General features: G+C 41.8%; 1 protein-coding gene across 5 annotated transcripts in view; it reads right to left on the bottom strand.

Moving 5' to 3' along the window:
• UBP1 (upstream binding protein 1) overlaps positions 1-24,909 on the bottom strand; it is a 51,892-nt gene that overhangs the window by 20,082 nt on the left and 6,901 nt on the right. For 3 of the 5 annotated variants that reach the window (XM_069007716.1, XM_069007717.1, XM_069007719.1), the window contains exons 2-3: positions 20,239-20,355; positions 5,920-6,071 (exon numbers count right to left, since the gene is read on the bottom strand). In XM_069007716.1, coding sequence (XP_068863817.1) covers positions 5,920-6,071; positions 20,239-20,355 — 269 coding nt within the window. Of the gene's footprint in view, positions 1-5,919; positions 6,072-15,311; positions 15,859-20,238; positions 20,356-24,909 lie in introns of those variants that run through there. The other 2 variants (XM_069007718.1, XM_069007720.1) reach the window with 2 other exon arrangements.

The following is a 24,909-nucleotide window of genomic DNA, read 5'->3' as shown; positions in this document are numbered from 1 at the left end:
AACAAAGTGAAACTTTTTGGTCCCTCTAAAACTAGAGATATTTTCAAAGTTCAATTATCTCATTTTGCTTCTCTGTTTGTTTTTCTGAAGACAAACATTTCAAGGCTGAATTCCTTTCTTTTTTAAAACTGATGAATGGCAACATACTGAGAACCATTAATTGGTCTTCCAAAACAAACTCTTGCAGAGTTTTTATACTTTTCCCAAAACATAAATACTATTCTCCCATATTTAATTTTGTCCATATACCTGTTGCCTTTGTATGATTTTTATGCTTTGTAAGATTTCAGAAATAGACCTCTAAAAGAGACAGTTACTGGTTATATCAACAGTATGAGCAAACCTATCTTTCCAGTGAATATGATAAACTGTTGTGCTTCAAAAGAGGCAAAGCTTGTAGCAATTTATTTAACTACAAGGTCTTTTTTCCTTCCACAATGAGTAGCACATATTAATTTGCAAAATCACATCTCCCCAACTAAAACGTTCACTAAGATGAAATGCAGTAAAATATTCACCTACACTGCCCTTCAGGCTACCTTTACAGTCCAGTGTATAACACCTTTAAAAGACATTCTGAGTTGCCCTACAAGGCAATAACCCTGTGAATGAGCAAATGATTTCTTCATCTCCTTTCAGTTTTCATAGACTGATGTTACTTCCAACTATAGACCATTTCAGGATTTTTTTGCTGGACACAATTAGCATATTTATGGATATGCTCTACACATATACCGGCTTTCTTCACCCAAGCATCACGTGAACATTGATACAGTCATTGATGACATAAATCCATACGAAACAGATGTTCACCTAGTGCAGCTGAGTAAAAAATACAAAACTTCTCCTCCTACATGTAACAGGAGGAAACTTTTCCTGTTAGTGTGATTCGTTCAATTACCAGTGTTTTTCTACCCACACAGCTATAACATGTAAGTTCAACTATATTTAACGTCAGCATTTTTCAATTCTAGCAATATTAATAAACTTTCTCAAGTATTTCTCTGTTCTCTCTCAACATTTTTTTTGGGAGGTAGGGAGGTGGGTGAAGAAAAAAAATTCTGCTTGTTTCCTCAAGAAGTGTGGCTAACCTTTTATAGGTACAAAATAATATTAAGACAGTAGATTTGATAAAGGTAAAAATCAAAGAATACAAGACTTGAAAATGTAGAAACAGGTCTGGAAATTTTCAAGACAGATGAACAGATACATTCCATTTTGGAGTTTTGGACATGTAGCTGCTCTGAAAGTGTGAAAAGCACCACAGCACTGTTTTTTACCATCCCTACCTGAGACCTATACATGCTTTTCTCTCTGCTCTTTCCTGGAGAGCAGCCAGAGGAGCAAGGCAACGCAAGCTACGGATAGTAACTGCCCCCTGCTACACACTGAATCTGCGGTAATTCCGTCACAAAATTCCCAGAATGTTCAGGTTTGGAAGGGACTTCTGGAGGTAATCTTGGCCAAACCCCCTGCTCAAGGCAAGGTCACCTACAGCCAATTGCCCAGCACTAAGCCTGGCTGGTTCTGAGTATCTCAAAGGATGCTCATTCAGCCCATACTTCTTTTCTCTGTAAAGATCTTATGGGAGAAACCAGCAAAAGCCTTACTGAAGGAAATCACTTGTAAACAATACCTACTACCCTCCCCTGGTCTACCAAGCCACCCAGTCCATCGAAGGTATTTATCAAGCTGGCCAAGCATGATACCCCCTTGGGAAACCGGTGCTGACTACTCCTGATGATGATTCATGTACCAGGAAATGGTTCCCAGGAAACATTGCTCCACCATCTTCCCAGGAAGCCTGTAGTTCCCTGGGTCCTTCTTTTTGAAGATCAACATTAGCTTTCCTGTAGTCTCAAGTACCTCTCCTAGTCACCAAGATCATTCAAAGACTATCAAGAGTGGCCTCACAGTGATATAGGGCACTGCCCTCAGCACTTGTGGGTGCATCCCATCAGGACCCGAGGATTTAGGTATGTTCAGTTTGCTTAAGTATTCCCTGACCTGTTCCTCTTCCACCAAGAGCACATATTCCTTGCTTCAGACTCTCCCTTCATGTCTAGGGCCTAGGACTCCTACAGACCAGTGATACCAGAAAAGACTGAAGCTAAGAAGGCATTGAGTACTTCAGCCTTTTCCATGTCCTGTGTCACCATGGCCTCTGTCCCATTCAGCAGGGGGCCCATTTTAAATAGTCTTCCTCTTGCCGTTTACGTACTTACAGAAGACCATCTTGCTTTTCACATTCCTCACCAGATTCAGTTCCAGCTGGGCTTTGGCTTTTCTGATTGCATCCCTGCAGGCTTGGACAGTATCTCTGTACTCCTCTCAGGTTACCGGTCCCTGCTTCCATGTTCTGTATGCCTAACTTTTGTATTTGAGTTCCCTTGCTTACCCATGCAAGCCTGCTGCCATTTTTTGCGTGACTTCCAGTTCATTGGGATTTGCTGCTCTTGAGTTTGGAAGAGCTGATCCTTGAATGTTTACCAGCTATCTTGGGCCTCTCTTCCCTCCAAAGCTTTATCCCATGGGACTTTGCTGTCCTGAAGTCCGAAGATGTGATCTTGGTCTTCTGCCCTGCTTCTTTCTTTCAGAATCATGAAGTCCACCATGTGAAGGTAGACAAGCCTGACTGACCTTGAAAGTCACAACGCCAATGAGCCCTTCCCTGTTTCATGAGGTACAGCAGAGATATCCTCTATCACTTGGGTCAGGAAGCTGTCAATCAGCACGTTCCAGTAACCTCCTGGGTTGCTCATGCCCTGCTGCGCTGTCCCTGCAGGCGACATCAGGGTGGTTGAGGTCACCCTACTAAGAGCACGGCCTGTGAATGTGAGGCTACTTCTAGCTCTTCAAAAGAGGTCTCATCTACTTGTTCTTCCTGGTCAGGTGGCCTACAGCAGGCACTCACTACAATGTCATCCACATTGTCCTACTCTTTAATTCCTACCCATAAGCTCTCAATTGGCACATCACCTATCCCCTCTGCAGAGCTCCAGACATTCCAGCTGTTCTCCCACATAATGCCTAACTTCCCCTCCCTCATCCTCTTGCTCTGCCTTTCCTGAAGAGCCAATATCCCCACACTGTAACATGGCACTTTGCAAGCCATCCCATCATGACTCCATGATGCCAAGATCACACAGATGTCTTAATTCCTCATGTTTATGAGGAATGGCACTATTATGCCACTGGCACTACAGACGTGTGTGCACTTCAGAGGCCCCTCACCACGCTCACTTATCACAAAGGGCTTTGGTGTTCCCTTGGAATGATGTTCTACAGGCACTTGCTTACATCCAAATGCTGGAGATGACCCTGTTTAAGCCTCCTTTTGTTGATGCTGTGTTCCCTTTCATGCTCTTTGCTTATGAACCATGTCCATCACTCCCTCACAGTGCTGCTCGTCAGTCACTCCCTCCCTCCCTCCTTGTTCTGCTTCAAAGCCCTCTTTACCAGGTCAGCCATGAGCTGGCAAAGGTACCTTCACTGCCCTTTCCAAGCTGGATTCCATCTCTCCCAAGCAGTTCTTTGCATTCACGGAACTCCAAGCTTTGTGGCACTGTGTAAACCAACCTAAAGAATGCTTCCCCTTTAAAAGCAATTCTCTTCCACATCACTTTGCTATTCCAGATACATCTAGCTGAAGAGCAGCCAACTCAAAACACTGTCCCACAACTCCAATATGCATTCTCAATGGACCCATTTAACAGATTTCACAGTAAGAACCCTGCAAACCCGTGAACAACTCCAAGATCGGAACATCTAGAATCAGCTTCAGCTGAACATCTAATTACGTTAAATACTCCATCAGCTCACAGAGTATCTCGAGTTGGAAGGAACACACAGGAATTGAGTACAACACACTGCTCCTCACAGGACTACCAAAACCTCAATCACATGACTAAGAGCATCAGCCAGATGCTCCTTGAACTCTGAGTGACACTAATTACTTACTAACAGAGGGTAAAGTCAGGGCTTGTTTAAGCATTGCCTTAGGGAATGTCACCACAGCTTAACAGACAGGGCAAATATTCCCACTGCTTCTGATATTCCCAAGCCAGGAAACTAAAACAACTGCTGACGAAATTAAAGAGGATACTTCCTTTTGAAAATTATTTAAGGCAAGACACTGCCTGAAAATGGGGCCAAACTAGAAACCAGATAGCTGAATAACCAGGATGTAAATTATAAATTACTCTTTTGCTAGAGGACTCAACCCAACTCATTACACAAATGTATCTATCAGCACAACTCAGTGTTGCAAACCGATCCTTATTTTAAACTGCCTTCTGTATGAAAGAAATCAAGTCTCACAACATTTTTCATGTATCACAAAATCTGCTGAGTTGGAAGGGACCCACCAGAATCACTGAGTCCAGCTTCCAGTCCTACACAGGACACCCCAAGAGTCACACCGTGTGCCTGAGTGTTGTCCAAATGCTTCTTGAACTGTCAGGCTTGGTGCTATGACCACTTCCCTGGGGAGCTATTCCAGTACCCAACCACCCTCTGGGTATATATATATATATATACACACTAACTAGCTAGTAGAGAAATTTTAATGAAAAGATCTTAACCTGGGCAGTAAATGTACTGTCTTTTTGTCTGAAGTACTAGCACAGAAAGGAAGTTGGCCAACTGCTTTTTTCTTCCCATATTTATTTAAGGAAAGGGGTTATACCAATGTCCTCATTTTTCAACATCAGGAAAAGTTACCCAGGACACTGAAAAACACCAAAACTTCTTTGCCAATGAAATCTTTGTATTAAAAGATATTTTCAAGGACAGATGAAACATTTTACAGTCATTTTAGACACAGCCACTTTAAATGGCAAGCTGTTCTCAGAAGAAATATGGCAAGAATTTTCTTCCTTCAGCCTGCTGCCTTGTGCTCTGTCTTCAAATTACAGCACAGTCTATTGAGATTTCGAGTCAAAACCCACAAGGAAAAGAAAGCTGAACTAGATACAGGAATGGAGATCCTAGGGCATTAGAGCCAGAAGAGGGGGATGAAGGGCTGGGAGGGTACAAAGCTACTGATAAGGTCCAAAACAAATGATAAATTATTTTAGTTGAGTTCAGAATACTAGCTGACTGAACTTAGGACACGAATGTAATTCTCAGAGGTGAGGAAGGTTTTATCATATGTCAATGACTTCATTCAGATTATTTTACCCAGCAGTCATTGCTCCCTCTAGGAAAAAAAAAAAAAAAATCAATTTTCATGCAAATTAACCACAAGCTATGAGGAAAAAAAACACAGCCTGATTCACATGAAGTATTTATCTAGTTAATTTCTGATAAACATACAGGAACAGTGAAATAGACACAAACTCCAAAGGTAACTGCACTTGTGTTCATGTTCAAACATAATACTGTTCTGGACAGACATGTCTGGCTAATTTGAGAGCAATTACAGAGGCATCTTTTGTGTAACACTTCTTGTTCAGGAACTGACATTTTAACATTTATTATGACTTCTGAGGGCTGTTTGTGTGTACCTCATGCAAATATCCAATTAACTTGCTCTTATCAATCAAATTTAAACAGAAATGCAAAATTAGTCCTGAATTTTCAGCTTTACTACCTGAAATTTGTCTCCTAAAAGCTCTATTGGCTTGATTTTATTGGGGGATAAGGGGGATGGAGAGGGGCAACACACAACAGGAAAAAATCCCAAAACTCAAACCAACAAAGGAAAAAAAAAACCCCACCCCCACCAGAATCCAAAGGGGAAGTAACACCATACTATAGCTGTGAGCCTACAAGTGGGACAAAAAAAGACTACTAGTAAGGTATCCAACCTCATTTCTGACATGCATTTATTTTGGATATACACAATGTATCAAAACATGAAATACCATTCCAGTTTCAGACTTGCACCACAAGCCACATCCACATATGTATACCAACCTTGATTCAAGTATGTGAGAGTTTCATCATATAATTTTACTGCTGGAGATGTTGCAGCACACATAACATATTGGAAAGGTGGATGTTTGGTCTCATTTTCTTGTGGAAGGCTGGAATCTTCCTGTTTGAAAATAGGCAGTGCCAAAACATCACTGAAAAGAAAAATAAAAAACAACTTTGAGACTGTTGGCCCTGTTTGGATGGAAGTTAAAGAAAAAAAGTTGTTTGTGACTTAAAGAAATGCACAGTGAAATACAAACAGAATTTTGTTACTCATTTTATTAGTAAAATCTATATCAGCAGTATCCAAAACATTTTCTGATAGAACTTTAGGCTAGGATACATAAACCTGGGACCTAAGCAGACAAACAGTTGTGCTGATCCTCTGAAAATTTAATCTTTGTTTTCTTGTCTCCACTGAAAAAATTCAGCTCTCTCTTAACTTTTCACCTGTCAACACAGCCAAGCTTGCCTAATAAACACACAAATGAAAGCAAGGCTTTTATTTTCTTCTTTGAAATAATGTATTCCCCAAAGTAAGTTACCTACACTGTGAAGGTATCTCTCTTCTCATTTAGTACCATTATATCTAACCTGTTAATTCTGTTGACATTGTCAATCTTTTCTTAGGCTTTAGCACACTGATTAGCCCAAAAATTATTAAGCAGCAGATTCACAAAACATAAGCTATAGAAAGTTTATGCCAAGATTCACGTCACTTATCTAAGATTCACAACCACCAGAAAAACTTTGGAAATGCTAAGTTTCTAGAGAATAAAGAGTAATCCAAGTTGTCCACAAGCTGTGGTAAGAAAGCTTCACCACAGCTAGCAAATACATATTCTGCTTTCTACAGAAATTAGTAATCTGTATTAGCAATAGATTAATTTTCCCCGCATACAGAAATTTTAATAAATTAAAATTCTAAGAGTTTGCCTTGCACTGAATTTTCATTCATGATTAAATCATCTGCAGATCCTTGCAACTTTCTTTAAAAATGTTTCTAAAGTGAACTAAGATCTCACACCACCTCACCTGTTTATTCAGTTTTTAACCAACATGTATCTTGTTTGTACCTCTTGCACTGATCACAAACATAGATTTAATATATTTTATAAAACAATTATAAATGTCTGTATTGCACTACTCTTTGTACATTGTACCCTAAATTTTTTGAAGTAAAACTGTTTATTTTTACTGTTCCTCATTTCTGCAAGTGTTTGCTTTATTTAAAGAGAACTCTATTAATTCCTCTTGAATTCCAGATCATATCTGAAGAATCAAAAAAGTGTATTATAATGAATTCAAAAAATAAAATGACAGCCAATATTTTTGTGTCACATAGGGTTAGAAAGTAAGACTTGGTCTACTTAAGTCTTAGATATACAGAGTGCAGGTGGAACATCCTAACTTTTCTTTCAGATCAAGTGCCACATTCAATAAGGGATTGTCACTCCCCAGGCTACCTGGAAAAATGTTGAAACAAGAAAATATTTATGAAGGGTGAAAAAGTCTAAGAAATTTGTCTATGCCTAGTAGAGACTGGACAATGTCTCCCCAAAAAGCAAGCTGGAATTAAAAAAGAGACCAAAAAAAGACACCCATACAGGTTCCCTTTTACTAGGAAGAAACCACGGGAGATGCTACAAAGACTGATGCAAGCAGGACAAGGCAGTACACTGTTCAAACAGCATTACAAGCCTACTGAACTGTATCCTAACTACTTCTGATGTCATCTCCCCAAACTGGAGCCCAGAGAAGACTTAAGTAAGTGACAAAGGAAGATGTGAAATAACCACTTAGGATAAGTGAACACCCTTAAAAGAGTTTACTTATACAGAGACAAGGATCCGTGAGTAGGACAGCAAAATCCATAGATTGGTAACTGCTCCCTGAGGATGACTCACAAGAAACAAGGAGATGCCTCAAGCCCTGATGTCAGTCAGGAGGGAGCAGGAGCAGCCCAACACAAGAGGGAGCGCCGTGACAAGCAGAGGGAAGCGTGGTCCCATGACAGGATGGCTACACCAGGAACCCATGCTCACCACACACTTCGGCACACACAACATGAATGCTTTTATGAGGAGGAACTTTAAAATGGCAAGAACACGGAAACAATGGCACAGTTTAAAATACACACACGAGTCAAAGTGCAACAATGACCGCATGCGAAGTACCTCACCAAATAAATTATCTGTAATCCTTGACTAAGTTCTGCAGCACTTGCCTTCACATAACATACAAGATTAAAGAGAAGTCTTTTGTGTATTCATGAAAAAAATATTTAAAGCCTTCATTTGCCACTCACAATTTAAAGTTAAAAATGTAGCTGGTCTGGCTTAAGAAAGTGTGATGTAGTTAATGAATTAGGTAAGAGACACAGCACTGGAAGCCTACAACTACACCAATTTAGGCAGCTTTAAACCAGCTTTTGCTAACACAAAGCATAATGACTAACTGCCACTAGAATAAGGAGAAATAAAGACATCCAACTCTACAACCCTACAATTTAGCTGTAAAGAGAGCTTAATGTTCATTCTTAAATGCCACCATTCCAAAAAGCATTCCAGAAGACAGCAAAAGGCAAATTTTTCTTACAAAAGTGTTCTGGGTACTAGTACATCCCAAAGGAAAAGAGAAGCCAATGCAATGTAAACTCCTTCCCAGAGCATCTTTAAATACCATTTAAATAACATTTTGATTCATTCACTTCCAAAGAACGAAATATCAGTGTTTCTCTCATTTCAACATACGCTCTTTCCCCATCTAAAAACAGATCAAAGCTGCAGACAATTAAAACAGTCAATAAGGTGTAAGTATTTCAAATTAAGACCCGAAGTGTCAGTTTAAATAGGGACTAGCTATATTTCACAGTGACAAGCATTTTCTACAAAATAAAATTCATTGCTCATGCAGCACAGCTGAAGAAAAGATGCAAAGACTGCTCATAATTCAGAGAAGGAAACCAATGGGAAACAGAAATGTAATATTTTTAATAGTGCTCTTTACTTAAGCTAAAGATGATAAACTGCATATAATATATGCTATTGTGTCAATCACATTCCCAGAACCTATGAGGATGCTTAATCTGTCTTTTTACCACCTCTAATCTTATAGTGATTCTATTTTAACACCCAACAAAACAAAAAAAAAAAACAAACAAAACACAAAGAAATCCCACAAACAAACACAACCCAGAGAAGATCAGCCTTGCCAGTTCCAGCCTTCTTCCCCTCAGACCCCAGTTACAGTTTCTGCATTTATAATGAGACAATGGCCCAGCAGTACAAATCATGTGCCCACAGTCAATCCCTGGCAGCCTCCGTGTTTGTGTATACTTAGGTAAGGCATCCTTTAGTCATTTTCCTACTCACCTGGTGGAATCTTATTTTTGCTAGTCCAGTAGAGATTAGAGACAGGCACTTGTAGTGCCAGCTTTGCTTAAGTTATTTCACACAGCAAAGAACCTCTTACTTAAAGTGAAGTGCCCACTGACAGAGCAGCCCAGATAGATGAAAAGCCAACTGTTCCAAAATAGCTACTGTTGACATTATTTCAGACTACAGGAGAACAGAGAGTTTTAAGAGACTGATTCTGTTCTTTTTTTGCCATTGTTAACTTTTGATCTTGTGAAGACTCGTTTACTTCACTTGTCTCATTTAAGTGAACTTTAGAACTACCAGCAAGCTGATGTATGGGTGAGTAGTAACATTTTGAAGGACAAGTAGCATCTTTTGTTATATTTTTCGGTATCATTTGAGAAAGTCCATCTGCCAAGGTTTATTCTCCTAATGGAAGGAACCCTGAGACCAAGACTTTGAAATTATTAGCTCCAGTAAGAAAAGTCTTACCTCAGTTCCTCAGAATGTTATCTAAAGCATTCAAACAAAAGGCATTCTTTTCTTCCCACAGGGAGGAGGAAAATTTAGCCAGAAAAAAACCCAACAGAAACAGTCTTCATTACACCCCAAATGCAGGCAGTAAACATATCTTCCATCACAAGTCTTAGCTACTCATGCTACAGAGGTGCATACACGAAACATGACCATACAAAACCAGGAAAGCTTAGAAGAAGCAGCAAGGTGAATGTTACCATTTGAACTAAAGCATCCAGTGGGATCCATCACATATGAGAAGCTGTCCTATGTCATGTAGCTTACATAAGCATAGTACAAAAAGACCAAGAAAATGTAATTTATCCCCCCATGCTTGTGAAATGTTTGTAAGCCTTCAAAATCACCTTCCTTACAAATTTAAAACCCTCTTCCCACGCTTTGTCCAAAGCATTTTAAAAAAACCCTAGCACACACATACAAAAAACCCCTCCCTAATAATAATAACAGGGTCAAAAAATAAATGAAGAACTTCCTGTCCTTACAAGAACAGGAACTACTATGTCATCAAAATTCAAACTGATGTTCCATCAATCATCTGCCTTATCTATCTTCTGGATTGTATACTCTTGGGTGTGAGTACTAAAGCATCCCAAGAACACACAGGCCTTTTGAAACTTTAAGGCATGGTTTTTACGAGGACAAATACCTTAAGAAAAATGTTTCTCAAGCAGTATTTGAATTAAGAGTTATGATCTCAAAGCCAAGCTCTGAACTGTTCAGAGGTGTGAGCAAGCCTTAAGTGTAAGGCAATGGGAGACCTGATGCTTCCTAACACTTTCCCTATGCCCACAAAAACAAGTTTGATGGGAGGCAAGACCCCTGGAATTAATTTCTGGGGAACAGCTTTATCTGCAGCAGCCATCCAAGAAGTCCAACACGAATGAGAAACAGGTGCAAACAGAATGCTGTTCCTAGGAATCCCAAAGACCCTCACACAGAAACTCAGATGGTGAAAGGTTTCAATTCAAGGGGAGTCTGGCACAAAATACAAGAAACCACCAATCAAAAAAAGAAGAAAATGCCAAAACCAAAACCTGTGTCCTTTCTACCAAGGAAAAGAAGTAAGAATGTTCACCACAACAAATCCACAGTTTTGCATCCACTCCTCTGACACAGGGAGGTCAGGCAGCTGCTCTGACTTGCAGCAGCTCCAGTACAGACAGCTCCCACATAGGAGAACACCCAAAGAGCAAACGAAGGCAGACCTGCTGCCCTGCTCTCAATCTGGTATGTCACTCCAACACGAGAACTGACGGGGAACAAAGACAGTTCTGCACTTTGAAGTCTTTTCCTTAAAAATTAAACTGGCCCCTAACTTTTTGTAATGTATTCACACACTCAACTTGGAAGAAAAGAAAACAACAACAAAAAACCCTAAGCCAATGTCAATGATCTAGAACATGAGGTTTATCTTTCAACATGTTTTATCTGTGGTAACAAAGCAAGGATGCTTAGGTTTGTGAATTCTCTTTTTCTTCAAATGCCTATTTCCTGAAAGGTATTTACATATTTGTGTGCTTACACAAAGAATCAAGCTCCAATTCTAACCAGTATAAAGCATTTTATTTTAGAGTGTAGATGTCAGTGAAAATTATTTTTTCTACAGTGCAATGTGTAAAAAAATAGAACAGACCAGTGAAACAGAAGCTTTATAATGCATCCTGCAGAAAACACTATGTAGATCTAAAAAAGAAAAAGAAAAAATTCAAGATACCTTAAGTAAGTATTCCTCTTTCAAAAATCCTATATAACCAGCAGTAGAGTCTTAAAAGAGTGGGAGACATTAGGGGAAGCATAAACAGCAATTTTGTCTGTCATAATGTAACAGCAGCCAAAAACAGGGTGTGAATGAGATAACTCTTTTTTGATTTTTCACAGCAACTAGGAAGTTAAGGCAGTAACTGTCGTGACCCAATCATGTTTATCAGAAGCCAGAAAAGGATGTCAGGGACCCAAAAGATGTTAGAAGACAACACTCTCCCTCTCTCCACCTGAAAAGAGAGCTCTAAGTTGTAAGAAAATGTTCCCCCAACTCCTGACTGACCATCTCAGGGTTACTTCAGCCTGAACTGTGCTTGAGAGGTGGTACACAAAGTCCTCTCACCATCCCACAGTACGGGAACAGTAAGGAAACAAGACTGAAGACTGCATTAGGCTTTCCTTCTTTTCAACCAAGGCAGCAGACCAAAGACAAGTAAGTGCTTGGGAGATGCAGCAGAGTCAAACTGACTTGATTCTCCAAAAATGGAGGATTGTCTGGATGTATTTTCATATAGTCTTTTGTAGAGACTTTCCCATTTCAGAACCAAAAGTCTTTTTTTTTTAAATCTAATTTGATGAACTTCAGATTTTAACCTACAAATACATACCAAAGCAGCTACTCCTGAAATAAGTATCAAGTTCCCCATGATGGGATTGAATTTTAGCACTACAAACACCATTGGAACTGCAAGCATTTAAATAAATCCATATACCAAGCTTCCAGATTACACATAAAAACTCAGTCATTAAGGTATTTTTCTGTCTATTAATGCTCAATTAACCCAATTTATATTGATTCATTAATCTAATAATTCATTAGATAAAAAATGGAATTCTGCTAGAAAGATGACAGACGGTTCTTTGAAACTTGTCTTATCAATTAAATAGCCTCCATTTCTTAGCAGTTAGCAACCATCAGTGGTCCTCAAAAGTACACAACTGCTATTGTGTTCTAATGGTTATTATGAGGGATTCATAAGAAAACATGATGGGTGTCATTATCAACCGAAATTAACATTAACTCCCTGAAATTAACCCAAAACTCACTATCACTAAGGGGCACAATGTTTTTATATAGGTTTTGGTGCAGGTGTTATTTGACACATCTGACAACTGTTATTATCAACTGAATTTAATTTTGTGATTATAGGCAGATTCTTATTGCATGAGAAGGTGCTAGAAAAGCAATTAGAAAAAATGGGTTTCAAGGCTTTATAAGGAAATTTTGAAAACTATTTAAAACTATTTTGAAAACTATTTTAAAACCATGTGAATCTGCATTTAGCTGCCTTCTAAAAAAACTCAAAAATCCTACAATGGATTGACGATCAATGGACATGTGCAACTTTCTTAGTAAGAATAAACACAGGAGTAATGCCATATATTCTACGTAAAGGCACTGACTCATCATCATTGCCAGGAAGCATCAACTCCTTTATATATAACCCCAATAGTTAAAAGAATTACATGCAGATCTTCCTAATAAAATCAAAGGAGCACATACCTTGAGGAGCTCTCCCAGCACTCTCCTCTAGGCAACATTTCATTTTCTTCTATCTTATTTTTTAAGAAAGTGACAAGTAATTAACTTCTACTGGCACACTGAACAGTGACAGAGCAGTATCTCTCCTATTCATGCTTTGCCAGTTCTCTTGGTTCTCCCCTCTCACATCACTTAACAGACCATAATTTCTCTAAACTACGAATCTAACCAATACATAGAATAACTTACACGTGGGCTGAAAATCACTCTGAATCCAGCAAACACTAATGGTAACTAGGTGATCCGTTTAACTGTGGGGTCCATGAATAAAGTTACAAAAACTAGTACTACTACTGTGTAAGTTTTCCAAAAGTACACTTCAGACAAAGTGTGTAACAAGATTCAAGACTAACATATAGCTTAGCTTATACAATATTACTTTTTCAGTGCTGTTTTTAATGGCTACAACTCTTTCTGTGCTAATTCAGAATGTCCTAATAGGCATATGTAGCAAAAAGCCACTTAGGATTGCTACCCACCATAAGACGATAGGACCAGAAAAAAACAATATATCCAATAACGGTAAGGATGATAATTCTTACAGTTCCTAGAAACTGAAGTGTGCGCATTACTGGGATAAGAAACGAAGTTATGAAAACACGAGAAAATATAAAAAAATCTAACAGTCAAAACGCAAAATTTTTTATCATAAGAGATCCCAGAAAGAACTGAATTAAGATAGAGAAGAGCAGTTCTTGAACAGGAGCACATGCACTTTCCATTGGTGTCTGCACACTAAGAAGCCATCCAGGCAACAACCACACAGCTGCCCACAAAATCCTGGCATGCCACTTCATGGGATGAATGTCTGAAGGTTTGCTGAGACAGAAACGGGACAGAAGTGGGACAAAATCCAGACAAGCTGAATATAAAATCAGGAGTATTCTCATCAAGAGAGATGAATCACCTTGTTCTCTGAACTGGCAAGCTCGCAACGTTATTTTTAATTAAAAAAAAAAAAAACAACCAACAAAACAAACAAAAAAAACCACCAAAAAACCCAACAAAACAAACAAACAAAAAAACCAACCAAACCCTAAACCCACACAGAACAAAACCCCCATCAAATACATGTCCCACCATAAACGCACTGAATTCACAATATCAAATACTATCAGAATGGTCCTCATTCCTATCCAGCAGAAGCCCTTTTTTGTAACTTCCAGCAAAGACACTGCACTTCCAAACACTACCTGGGAAGCACTGCCTTAAAACACACATAATAGATGAAGTTTGTGATCACGTGCAAGTTTCAGTTTCCCCTGATAGAGAACGTGCCTTTTATAGAGGCTAGGCCATCAAAACTATCAAACGCAACCGTTTTACTTCTCCAAGTAGACTTAAAACACTGACTAACCCTGATGAAAACCTTGGACTTAGAATGTCTCTCGGTGCCTCCAAAACAGTTTTTCTTTTCCACACTAAGTCGTCACTCAGGAATCCACACATTCCACCCACGAACGAGATAAAATTTACTCAAACAAGTACAGTTTTATCTTAGCTTCGAAAAGGGACATCCAAACGCTACTCAAACACTCTAACCTTGTAAAACCTGGAAAACGATCAAAAGGTAAGGAAACCGCCAAGTTGACTATGAACAGAAAGAGCTACAATCACTAAAGCCATACTACATAGAAGAAAACCCCATAACTACACAGAAATACAGAATAAACAGACCAAATAAAGTACAAGCATGCTACTACCTTATTAACGACAACGTTTACCTGCTCGAGAAAGAACATTTTTAAACCTGGCAGAAAACACCTACTGTTCATTACGAACAAGAACAGCATTTGTCGAGTATAAGATGATCATCGTTTGGAGCGTGGGGTCCGGTTACATCTCACAGAGATAGCGAAATGTCAGTTTTAGGGCAGGGATTTCGCATATAAAGGGAACAGCACCCCAGCACCGGCAGCTGCCCGCCCTTCCCGAGCAGCCACCTGCCAGCAGCACAGGAGGGCAGGGCGGGAGCCCCTCCGACACGTGCCCACTCCTCGGGAAAAGCTCTCGCAATTAAAAAAAAAAAAAAAAAAAAAAAAAAAAAAAAAAAAAAAAAAGGAGGGCGAGAAGAAGAAGCCCCGGCTCCTTCCCGCGCAGCGTGCCCAGCGGCACGGGCAGGGCTGCGCGGCCCGAGGAAGCCGGCGGGGACGCGGCGCCCAGCGCCGGGGATGAGCTGCGGGACGAGTTACCTCATGCTGTAGGCACCGGCTCCCAGCTCCTGCCCGATGCCGGAGAGGCTGGCGTCGAAGTCGTGCACCAGCCCGGACTCGATCACTTCATCCATCTTCAGCACCCACGCCATGTTCCGCCGGCCCCGCCGCGCTCCCGCCGCGGGAGGAGCCGGACGGGGCGGAGCCGCTCGGCACCGGCGCCGCCGGGGAGGCGGTGCCGGGAAGGCGAGGGGGCTGGAGGAGACGGGGTAAGAGGGAGGGAAAAGCACGTGCGGGCGGGGGGACAGCGGTGACTCCGCGCTCAGCCCCGGGGGGGCCCTTTCCTCGCGGCGCGACCAGGGCGCGGGGTCGCTCTCAGCATCCTGCGCCCGCCCGGCCGCCGCTGGGCGCTGGGGACCGGGCGGCCGCCGCCTCCTCCTCCTCCGACTGGACACTGCCCAGCGCCGCCACCGCCGCTTCTGCCGCCGCCCGAGCTCCGACCCAGCCCAGCGGCGCCTCCCGCCGCATCATTCGCAGGGGGGAGGCTGCGGCGGCGGCAGCAGCAGCACCGCGGGCGCCCGCCGGGAAGAAGCCGCCGCCGCCGGAGGTCACGGCCGCCCCGGGGGCTCGCGCCCGCCGCTCCGGCGCGTCCCGCAGCGCCGCCGCCGCCGCTGCTCACGACAACATGGCGGCGGCTTCCACCCCCGAGCGCCTGCCGGGGCGGTGCCTGCCCGCGCTCGGCGCCGCCGATTGGCTGGGCCGCGCCGGGACGGCAAATCAGGGGCGGGCGCGGAGGGGTGAGGGGGAAGCCCGGCCAATGAGGGGGCACTTCCTCACGCCAGGTGACGTCAGCGCTGACGAGCGCGGGCGATCCCGGCCCTCCGCCCCCGGGCCCGCGGCATGGCGGGAGCGCGCGCCCCGGAAGCGGCGGCGGCCGGAGGCGGAGGGGCGGGAGCGGGAAGTGGCGGCGGGTCCCGCCTGCCCCCGGGAATGGCGGCTGCCTGCGCCCCGGGCGGGCCACACACGGCCCCGCTCGCTCCCCAGCTACCCTCCGGGGCGGTGACTGCTCTAAGCAGCCTGCTCCGGTGGAAGGTGTCCCGGGCTGGGGGGCTGGAACGAGATAAGCTTTAAGGTCCCTTCCCAACCCCAACCGTTGCATGGCTCATTCTTCCAGAGAACACCGAGGAGCCTTCCCAGGAAAATACCCAAACCCCACAGAATCACGGAATATTCTGAGTTGGAAGGGATCCACAAGGAACACAAGGGTCAGGTTGGAAGGGACCACAGCGGGTCATCTGTGACTCCCTGCTCAGACAGGGTCATCGTGGAGCACATGGCACAGAACTGCATCCAGGTGGTTCTTGAATGTCTCCAGTGAGGGAGACTCCAGAGCCTCTGTGGGCAATCTGTTCCAGTGTTCAATCACACAGTAAAGGAGTTCTTCCTCATATTCAGGTGGAACTTCCTGTGCCCACTGCCTTTCTCATCCTATTGCTTGGCTCCACCAAGAAGAGCCTGGCTCTGTCATCTTGACACCCTCCCTTCAGACAGTGATAGATATTGATGAGGGCCCCTCTCCATGCTCAAAAAAACCCTCATATATAATAATTCAGAGGACACTTATATAATTTTATGAGTCATTTCATTAAAATGTCATGTCCAGAAAACAAACTAGAGAAGAAGTGCATTTTGATCCTAGAGTAACATGCTTGAAGTACAATTGCACAAGTTTTGCAATTGCAAGTTTTGTAGGAAGGCCCTAAGTTCATTAATGGTTAACAAAATACTAGCTGTTGTTCAAAATGTGCATATGGCATCCTCAAAGATAAAGAGAACTGCACAGACCATGATTTATGATCTTTAAAGGCAGTTTGTAAGTTAAAATATGACTGCCAACTTCTCAAAAAAAAAGGTACTGGTATTTCTGCTGCTGTAATTGCTGTAAGAGTTCTCTGCCTATCTGGGGACAGATGAACAGTTCATCTGCATGTAAGGGGAAGCTTAGAAAAAGTGAAATCTATGAAAAGGGCATGGGCTCATAGACAAGCCACTAGCATAGGCACTAGCTACCGTGTTACAGCTTTTAGTGAGAAGAACTACCACAGGCAAAATTCCTCTTTTTAAGCCTGACAAGATGACAACAATACCCTGATTTCATTCATTTACTATTGTGATTGAAATAGCACTTCTGAAAATGTCAACAACCCAAATGATGGCATTTATTCATTTCATTCACTATTATGAGATGTTTATGGTCCACTTGATAAATTAGTAGGCATTACTCAGCATACAACAGTAGTAGTTAAGAGTTTAAGCTAACTTTGTATCTTTGAAGGATTAGGGTTTTAAATGAGAAGTCAGACCTTGTGTAGAACTAAAGTGGACTTTGTGAAAAGGCAGCAGAAATAACACTGAACCCCATTTTTGTGAGATTTACAAAAGAAGGTTTGTGGGAAACTAAAAGTAGTGCACTTTCTACTTCTGACAGATAAGACAGAGAGGCCACATACAGTTTGATTTATGCATAGCAAAACTGGTTTATCTGCTTACTAGACCTATGCTAACATAGCTACATAGCAGTTATAAGATCATAAATTTGTGATTTTTATACTGGGAATTGTTTGCTTGTGACATAAATTCCAACCATTCCTGAGGGTATCTTGAGTGGATACAATGAAACCGATCCTCTTGCATTTCAGTCTTCAAAGCTGGCTGTAGCTTGTCCATGATAAACAAACTGACTGCTAGTATTTCTGAAGATGTTATCTTTAGCTATTTTTGGACACAAAATGCCATTTTTCTGTTAAAATATGAGTATTAAAGTGAATATATTTTTTTCTTTAGTGTTATTTGTATCCCTGGCTCATTCACAACAAGTTTTCTGTAGAGGTGTGTGTTGTTTGGTTTTTGCTGTTTTCAAAGTACAGTTTCTTTCTTTGGGGCAGGTTCTTTGATCAGTCCCATTCTCAGATCCTCAGCTGAGGATCAGCAATGCACGCAAATTGGTTCTCTGACCCTCTGAGCAGGCCAGATCCACAAGTCTAGCCTGTCAGAGATGACACTGCCTGTGGCCCTGCCATTCCGCTTTTGCAGACCCAGTAACGGGAACTGGAGACGTGATACAATGGAGAGCAAGTGCAGGCAGTGGGAGCCTGATTTTGCCAATAGATCTGCAAAAAAAGCATTCCAAGTACAGTTCTGCTGGGATGTGTGAATCCTGGGACACTCATTTCTCCATCTGCTTATCACTAATGCTGGCATCCTCCCCTGAGGATGCTTCTTCTCTATCAGCCTTACTGATGTCCAGATGTGGGACTGAGGTGTGGTGTTTCACTAAAGGTGAAGCCCGGAGGACAGAGCCAAGCAACTCAGTGATTAAGACCAGACTGAAGCCTTGTGCCTGACCTGGTTTGTGTTCTTTGTCCTCAAGGTAGTTGGCCTCAAGGGGCAATCTCGTTAGAGATCAGCTCCTGTACACAGCCTGTAAGTGATGGAAGGGTCCCCCCTATGCTGTATTTCAATACCAAAACACAGATGCAGGCAACCATCCAAGCCTAAAGGCAGGTGCTCAAAAGTGTGTGGGAAGAGCAACTTCAGAGGGACTCAAATGGCAGATTTTTAGATAAGGGTGGGAAAATAGAAGCAAATACAGGGAAGCAAAGGCAAGGAAAGGAAAGGCAAGGACATGGTGAAAACAGGCCCTGAGAAAAGCTGTGAGGGGACCAACCTCCTCAAGGCTGAACAGAGGCTGAAGAAGGGAAGACTGGAGGAGTGAGTGGACACCCTCACTTTCCCTTGTGGTTTGGTTCCTTTTGCACTGGGAGCCATGCATGTCACTTGTAAACAAGACTGCGTCAGGGAACTCAAGCACCTGTCCTTCATTTCTGCTTTATTGCTTAAGTCAATAGAAACAGCACTGTTTGCTGTCTATTTGTCTTAGCCAATCTAAATTTCAAATCACTCTCACCTTTGTACTGAGGTGGATTGATTTTATAAAACTCCACTGCAGTTTCATTAGTTTCATACTTTGGAACCCAAATATAGCCTCAATTCCTGTGAATTTCTTTTTGGTTGGTTTGTTTGATTTGAAATCTAAAACTTAACGCATTTCTAATAAAAACGTGGTACTCAACAATTCTGCAAGAGAACTAGTAATGCTGAGATGCAGCAATAGGTTTGTGAGGCTACCAATATAGGAAGAGCCGCATCAAGATAAATGATTAAACAGTATCATGTTTGTGTAATTGTATTTAGCCAAAAAGTAGTAAGCTAAAGTTTAATACAAAGAGTGAACCGCATTATAAATTGAAACTTAATTAACATCAAGATTATCTGGAATCTATGAGACTAGCTCTTGTCAAAGCACAATCATTTTTAATTAGAAGAAAATTTGAATACTGTACACAAATAATATTTCAATCATGAAGAGGTAAAGTAGGTTCATAGCTCACAGGAATATGCTGATGCAATAAGCTGTATATTGCATCAGAATTTCAATGCAAAGCATTTAGCCTGCACTGGTATGACAAGCAGCCCGTAACCCTGGTCCTGCAGATCAGTTGAGCTTCAGCAAATAATCAAAGTAGATGTGAGACATCAAGGTTTTTCTAAGTCTATATTATTTCATATAAACAGAATTTTATCTACAGACTGCAAATGTAATTTAAAAACCCCAAACAAACAAACAAAACACATCTGTGAACATCATGTTAAGCAGTAAAACATTCCTAACACTGTTAGTAGCATGCACGTACAGTGCCATGGCTTGTGAAAATTGTAGGGCTATAGTAAAGTAAACCTCCACCATGTTGACTCTACTGCTCCAATTATTTTCAAATCACCAGCTCTATTTGACGGCTTCAACTTGTGAATTAGCAAAGGTTGCACATACAGTCTGCATTCTTGTGTATTACAGCATTATCATTATTATTATTATGATTAAAAGTCACCCCCATTCTTCACTTACCGCAGGTAGCTGTTGTTACTGGTGGGATACTGGTGGTGGGGATAATGTTCAGGTTGGCTGTGCCAGAAAAGCATTTTGGGATGAGGTGAAGCATTGTGCTCAGCTAAGAGATGGTCACTGCAGTGATAGGAGATAGGAAAGAAAACAAATACACAAGTTCAGATTACAGTTGCAGTTGGGTTCAGCTGCTGCCAGCAAGTCATCCCTCTCTCCAAAAGGCAGGTAGCCAATGTCTTTGGCTGCTCCCCACATACTCTCCTGCTCCCCAGACTCGCTGTGCTGCTGCTGCTGCCCAGCTGCAGGGCTCTTTTACTACCAATGTGACATAAGTGCAGCTCAGACCTCACCAGCATCCCTGTTTCTCTCCTCCTCTCCCTACACATTGTCCTAGAGTGTCACTGAGCAAACCCTGTGCTACAGAGCTGGAGAAATGGCTGTTCCACTGCACTTGGCCTCAGAGAGGCACTCAGCTCCCTCTTCACACAGTGCACTCGGAGACCTTGAACGCTGTAACCTGCATAGGCACGACTGTCTGTAGAGAAAAAGAAAAAAGGTGGAAGACACAATGACCTCTCTAAGCGAGCAAGATGCCTTCTCAGCAGTGTTTAGACTGCATCCTTTTTGTCTGTTCATTCCATGCTGGTGGCAGGCAGACTACAACCTTATCGTCTTCTTGCCATGAACCAAGATTAAAAAAAAAAAAGACCAACAACCCAACAATGAAAACACTGTCAAATTGCTGGAAAAATATTTACTTCAACACCCACCCAACTCCACCCCTCACACCCACACTTTAGGGAAAAATCATATTCAGATGCAAACCAGCTGCTTGGTGCACTTGCATCTCAGTGCCATTTGTTTGCTGGGATCTGCATCCAGGATTGCAGTATCAATTTTAAAACACACAGAATAGTACAGGTCAGTCCTGCAAAGACCTTGCCACTCGGAAATAAAAGGGGGCACACATCCAAAATCCTCATCTGAAAACAGTTACCTGCAGAGGGCACCCATTCTGCTTGAAATAGGAAGGACTACTGACAAGTAGTAGTAGTTCATTGGTGGCTTTGTTATTTTTGTTTTTTAAAACCCAGGTCATTTTATAAAAAAATACTTTAAAATAGTATTACAATATTGTGGCAACATACAAGCTATGAAAATCAGAATATCAGAGAGCAAGATTCTGGGAAACAAAAAGGAATTATTTCATATTAGAGTGATAATAATATGTAGCAGTCAAAAAAAAAAAAAACCCTTTAAGTAAACTTAATTGGTTGTGGGTTTTTTTAACAGCATCTCAGACAATTCTCCCTTAATTTACTCTATTTACTTAACATCAAACAATGCAAATAAAAAGCAAAGACCAAAATCATAGAATGGCTTAGGTTGGAAAGGGATCTCAGAGATCATGCAGTTCCAACGCCCCTGCCATGGGCAGGGACACCTTTCACTAGACCAGGTTGATCAAAGTCCCATACAACCTGATCTTGAGCACCTCCAGGAATGGTGCAGCCACGATTTCTCTGAGCAACCTGTTCCAGTGCCTCACTACTCTCACGGCAAAGAATTTCTTTTTAATATCTAGCCTAAACCTACTCTCAGTTTGAATCCATTCCTCCTTGGCTTGTCACTATGTGCTCTTGTAAAATGTGTCTCTCTGTCTTTCTTGTGGGCTCCCTTCAGGTACTGGAAGGCTGCAATTAGGTCTCCCCTAAGCTGTCTCTTTTCCAGGCTGAACCATCTCTATTGTCTCAGCCTTTCCTTGCAGGAGATGTGCTCCATCCCTCGGACCATCTTGGTGGCCTCCTCTGGACTCCACCAGGTCCATGTCCTTCCTGTGCTGGGGACCCCAGAGCTGGATGCAGCATTCCAGGCAGGGCCTCACCAGAGTGGAGTAAAGGGGCAGAATCATCTCCCCAGCATATAATAATATAGAATAATAGTAGAGGAAATGTAAATGTGGGATGAGAAAAACACCCATATGTGATGCTGTCCAGGAAAGCAGACAAGAATTGGGACTGCTGCCTTAGTGATTCTAAGAGATTATTCTCCCCCAAGAGGCACCTAAGTACCTTGAGGAGGGCTGTTATGACACAGATCTGCTTGTGTACACAAACTGACCTTTGCTCCAGCAAGGATGAGAGCTGGATGAGTCTTTTCAAGGTTAGCTGTTCCTCTTACATGTCTCTGTAACCACATACTTGTAACAAGCATCCTCATAGATGTAAAGGGCTGCACGTGTCCCAGTGATAGCTGCTGTATTTTTTTAATAATTATTTTGATTTCAGTGACTGTAGGAGAAGAATACATGTCCTGGTATCCAGTTTGCTCCATATACTGGTAAGCTGTGAAATAAAGCTACTCTGTCTTCAGCCCTAGATTTAGGCAAAGGAGTTAAATGCATGCAGTGTGTTTTATTTGGAAGCTCCATTTCCCTTTGTGCTGATTATTCTCAAGAAGAGAACTACACATCCCACAAAACACTCTCACAACCTTCCTTTGGGGTTTACAAGAGCTTCCCACATAGAGGGCAGGCATGTTTTGTTCTGACTTGTATTTCTGCGAAATGGAAAGGGTAATACCACAGATTCCCTTTCACTTGAAGAGCTCTACCACAAAATGGCTCCCACCTCTCTATGTGTATCCCACAGAGCTCATGTGGCTTTAAGTTGCCCAGCAATTTCCCCCCCCCCAAACCAGCCTGTTGCTTTTGACAGATGCTTACTTGTCAGAATGCAAATGGGAACACTGCAGTTTTGATTAGTCTTTTTTTGTGAAGTCCAGGAGATGACTTGGGAGCGAAAGCAATCGAGACACCTGTTTTTTATCTTTAGCACAGACTTGGTTCCTAGTCCTTTTAGAATTCATTTTGATATTTTTACATAACACAAACACCATATATCAGGGTTGCAGATTTGTTCTTAATATCAAGACAGACAATTTGCTGTCACTGAAAATAACCACCCCAGGGGAGCCCAGGCAAGCAGTTGCAGATTTACCTACTGGTCTGAGTTCAGCCTGCGTATTTTGAATGCAGGTAGTGAGTGAGAGCTTTAGTTCTCTAACTTCAGTTCTCTGTCATTAGCTTGCCCAGCTGTTACCAGAGCTTTTGACTCTCCTGACCACAGTAGCAGGTTGTAGTAAAACACAGGAGCATCACAGGAAATGTACCCATTCAGTCTATTACCTTCATCTGATTCTTCAAATACTACTTTATGCGGACAATCGAGTCATTGATAATATCCAAAAAACTACTGCCTTGAGGAGATGGGGTGTTTGTAGGGAGGGTGAAAAAATTGTAGCTCTTCTACTCTAAGTACCTGCTTCTTACAAAAGGCAGAACACTCAAGGCATGTGTTACAGGTGCCCCTCATGGTATGCAAACTATTTCATACTTGACAGAGTGTGACCACAAAAGCTGCTGCTGCAAACCGTCCTATCCCACCGTGACCACTGTTCCTGACGGTATAACAGAAGCAAAGCACAACCAAATCTTGTGGACTTCAATGCAAAAGTGCTGTGAAAGAGGAAATTTTGCCATTTTTTCCCCTCCAACAGTTGACAAGATGATTATCAGTCAGATGCTTTGAGTTCCTTGTATGGAATACAGTAGATAGAACATGTAGAAAAAAGTTATTATTCAGTGTTTCTTTTCTTTGTCCTATTCAGAGTCTTGTCTCTGATCTCTCTTGCAAACAGTATAGGGGGACAGCTTCAGGTACACTGTAACTCAGTTTTTAAAATCAGGATAAACTTCCCAAGTTATGTCTAAATCTGGTATTTTGCCGCATGAAACACTGTATATTCCCCACACCCACACCTGCTGCCCTTGACTCACCTCTAGACATAAAGGTATGTAGTTACATGGTCCTTCAAGTTTGGGGACAAATAAGGTGAGTTTTTTACCTTGTACTGTTTATTGTTAAGGGGCTTTTTTTTCCCCTTGCTTTATGATCTGCCCAGTAAGTACACAGATCTCAGCAAAGGAGCACTGTATACACAAACAACAAGACATTATTTATTTAAAACATCTCTTGCTCTAAGGCTTGTGTATGGCATGCAAAGTCCAAGCTGAAATTTAAGGTGGAGAGGCTCATGTTTTGATAGTGGGTGGATATGCACTGAAGGTAAGTACTTTAGCATATGGTACCTGATAACTTTATTGGATTTTTTTTCCCATGAGCTGCATTCAAAATGATGAGGTCTCCTAAGGCATCACTCAACTTGCTAATCTTTTTTATAGTGATCAGACTCCTCATATAATTTTTCTGATTGCTCTTCTGAGAACTACAACAAATGACCTCAAATACTGGTATTGTAACTGGTTATATATGACCGAATGTCATCTTTGCTCTTTGCTTTGAACAAGTAACAATTGTTCTACAGACAACACATGGAAAAACTTAATCAGGTACAATATAAGACACTGTGAATTCAGTATCTATTCTGAAAATTTTATTTAATGGAAGTTTTTGCTGTCCAGTGATGATTTTTGTTGTGCTTAAAATACTAGTTTTCAGTTTAAAATCAGAAGAAAGTTTTATATTTATGCAGAAGCAACCCCTACATACTTCATCCCCAAACAGAATTTAGAGAAATATTGTTATTTTGATGCATCCTATTTGGTTTTTGGACTCTTCTTGGTTGTATAGCAGTTGCTGCCAAATGCAGGGT

The sequence above is a fragment of the Aphelocoma coerulescens genome, chromosome 2 (assembly GCF_041296385.1).
Source record: "Aphelocoma coerulescens isolate FSJ_1873_10779 chromosome 2, UR_Acoe_1.0, whole genome shotgun sequence".
In the NCBI taxonomy this organism is placed as follows: Eukaryota; Metazoa; Chordata; class Aves; order Passeriformes; family Corvidae; genus Aphelocoma; species Aphelocoma coerulescens.
This window is presented reverse-complemented; position numbering and strand designations above follow the sequence as displayed.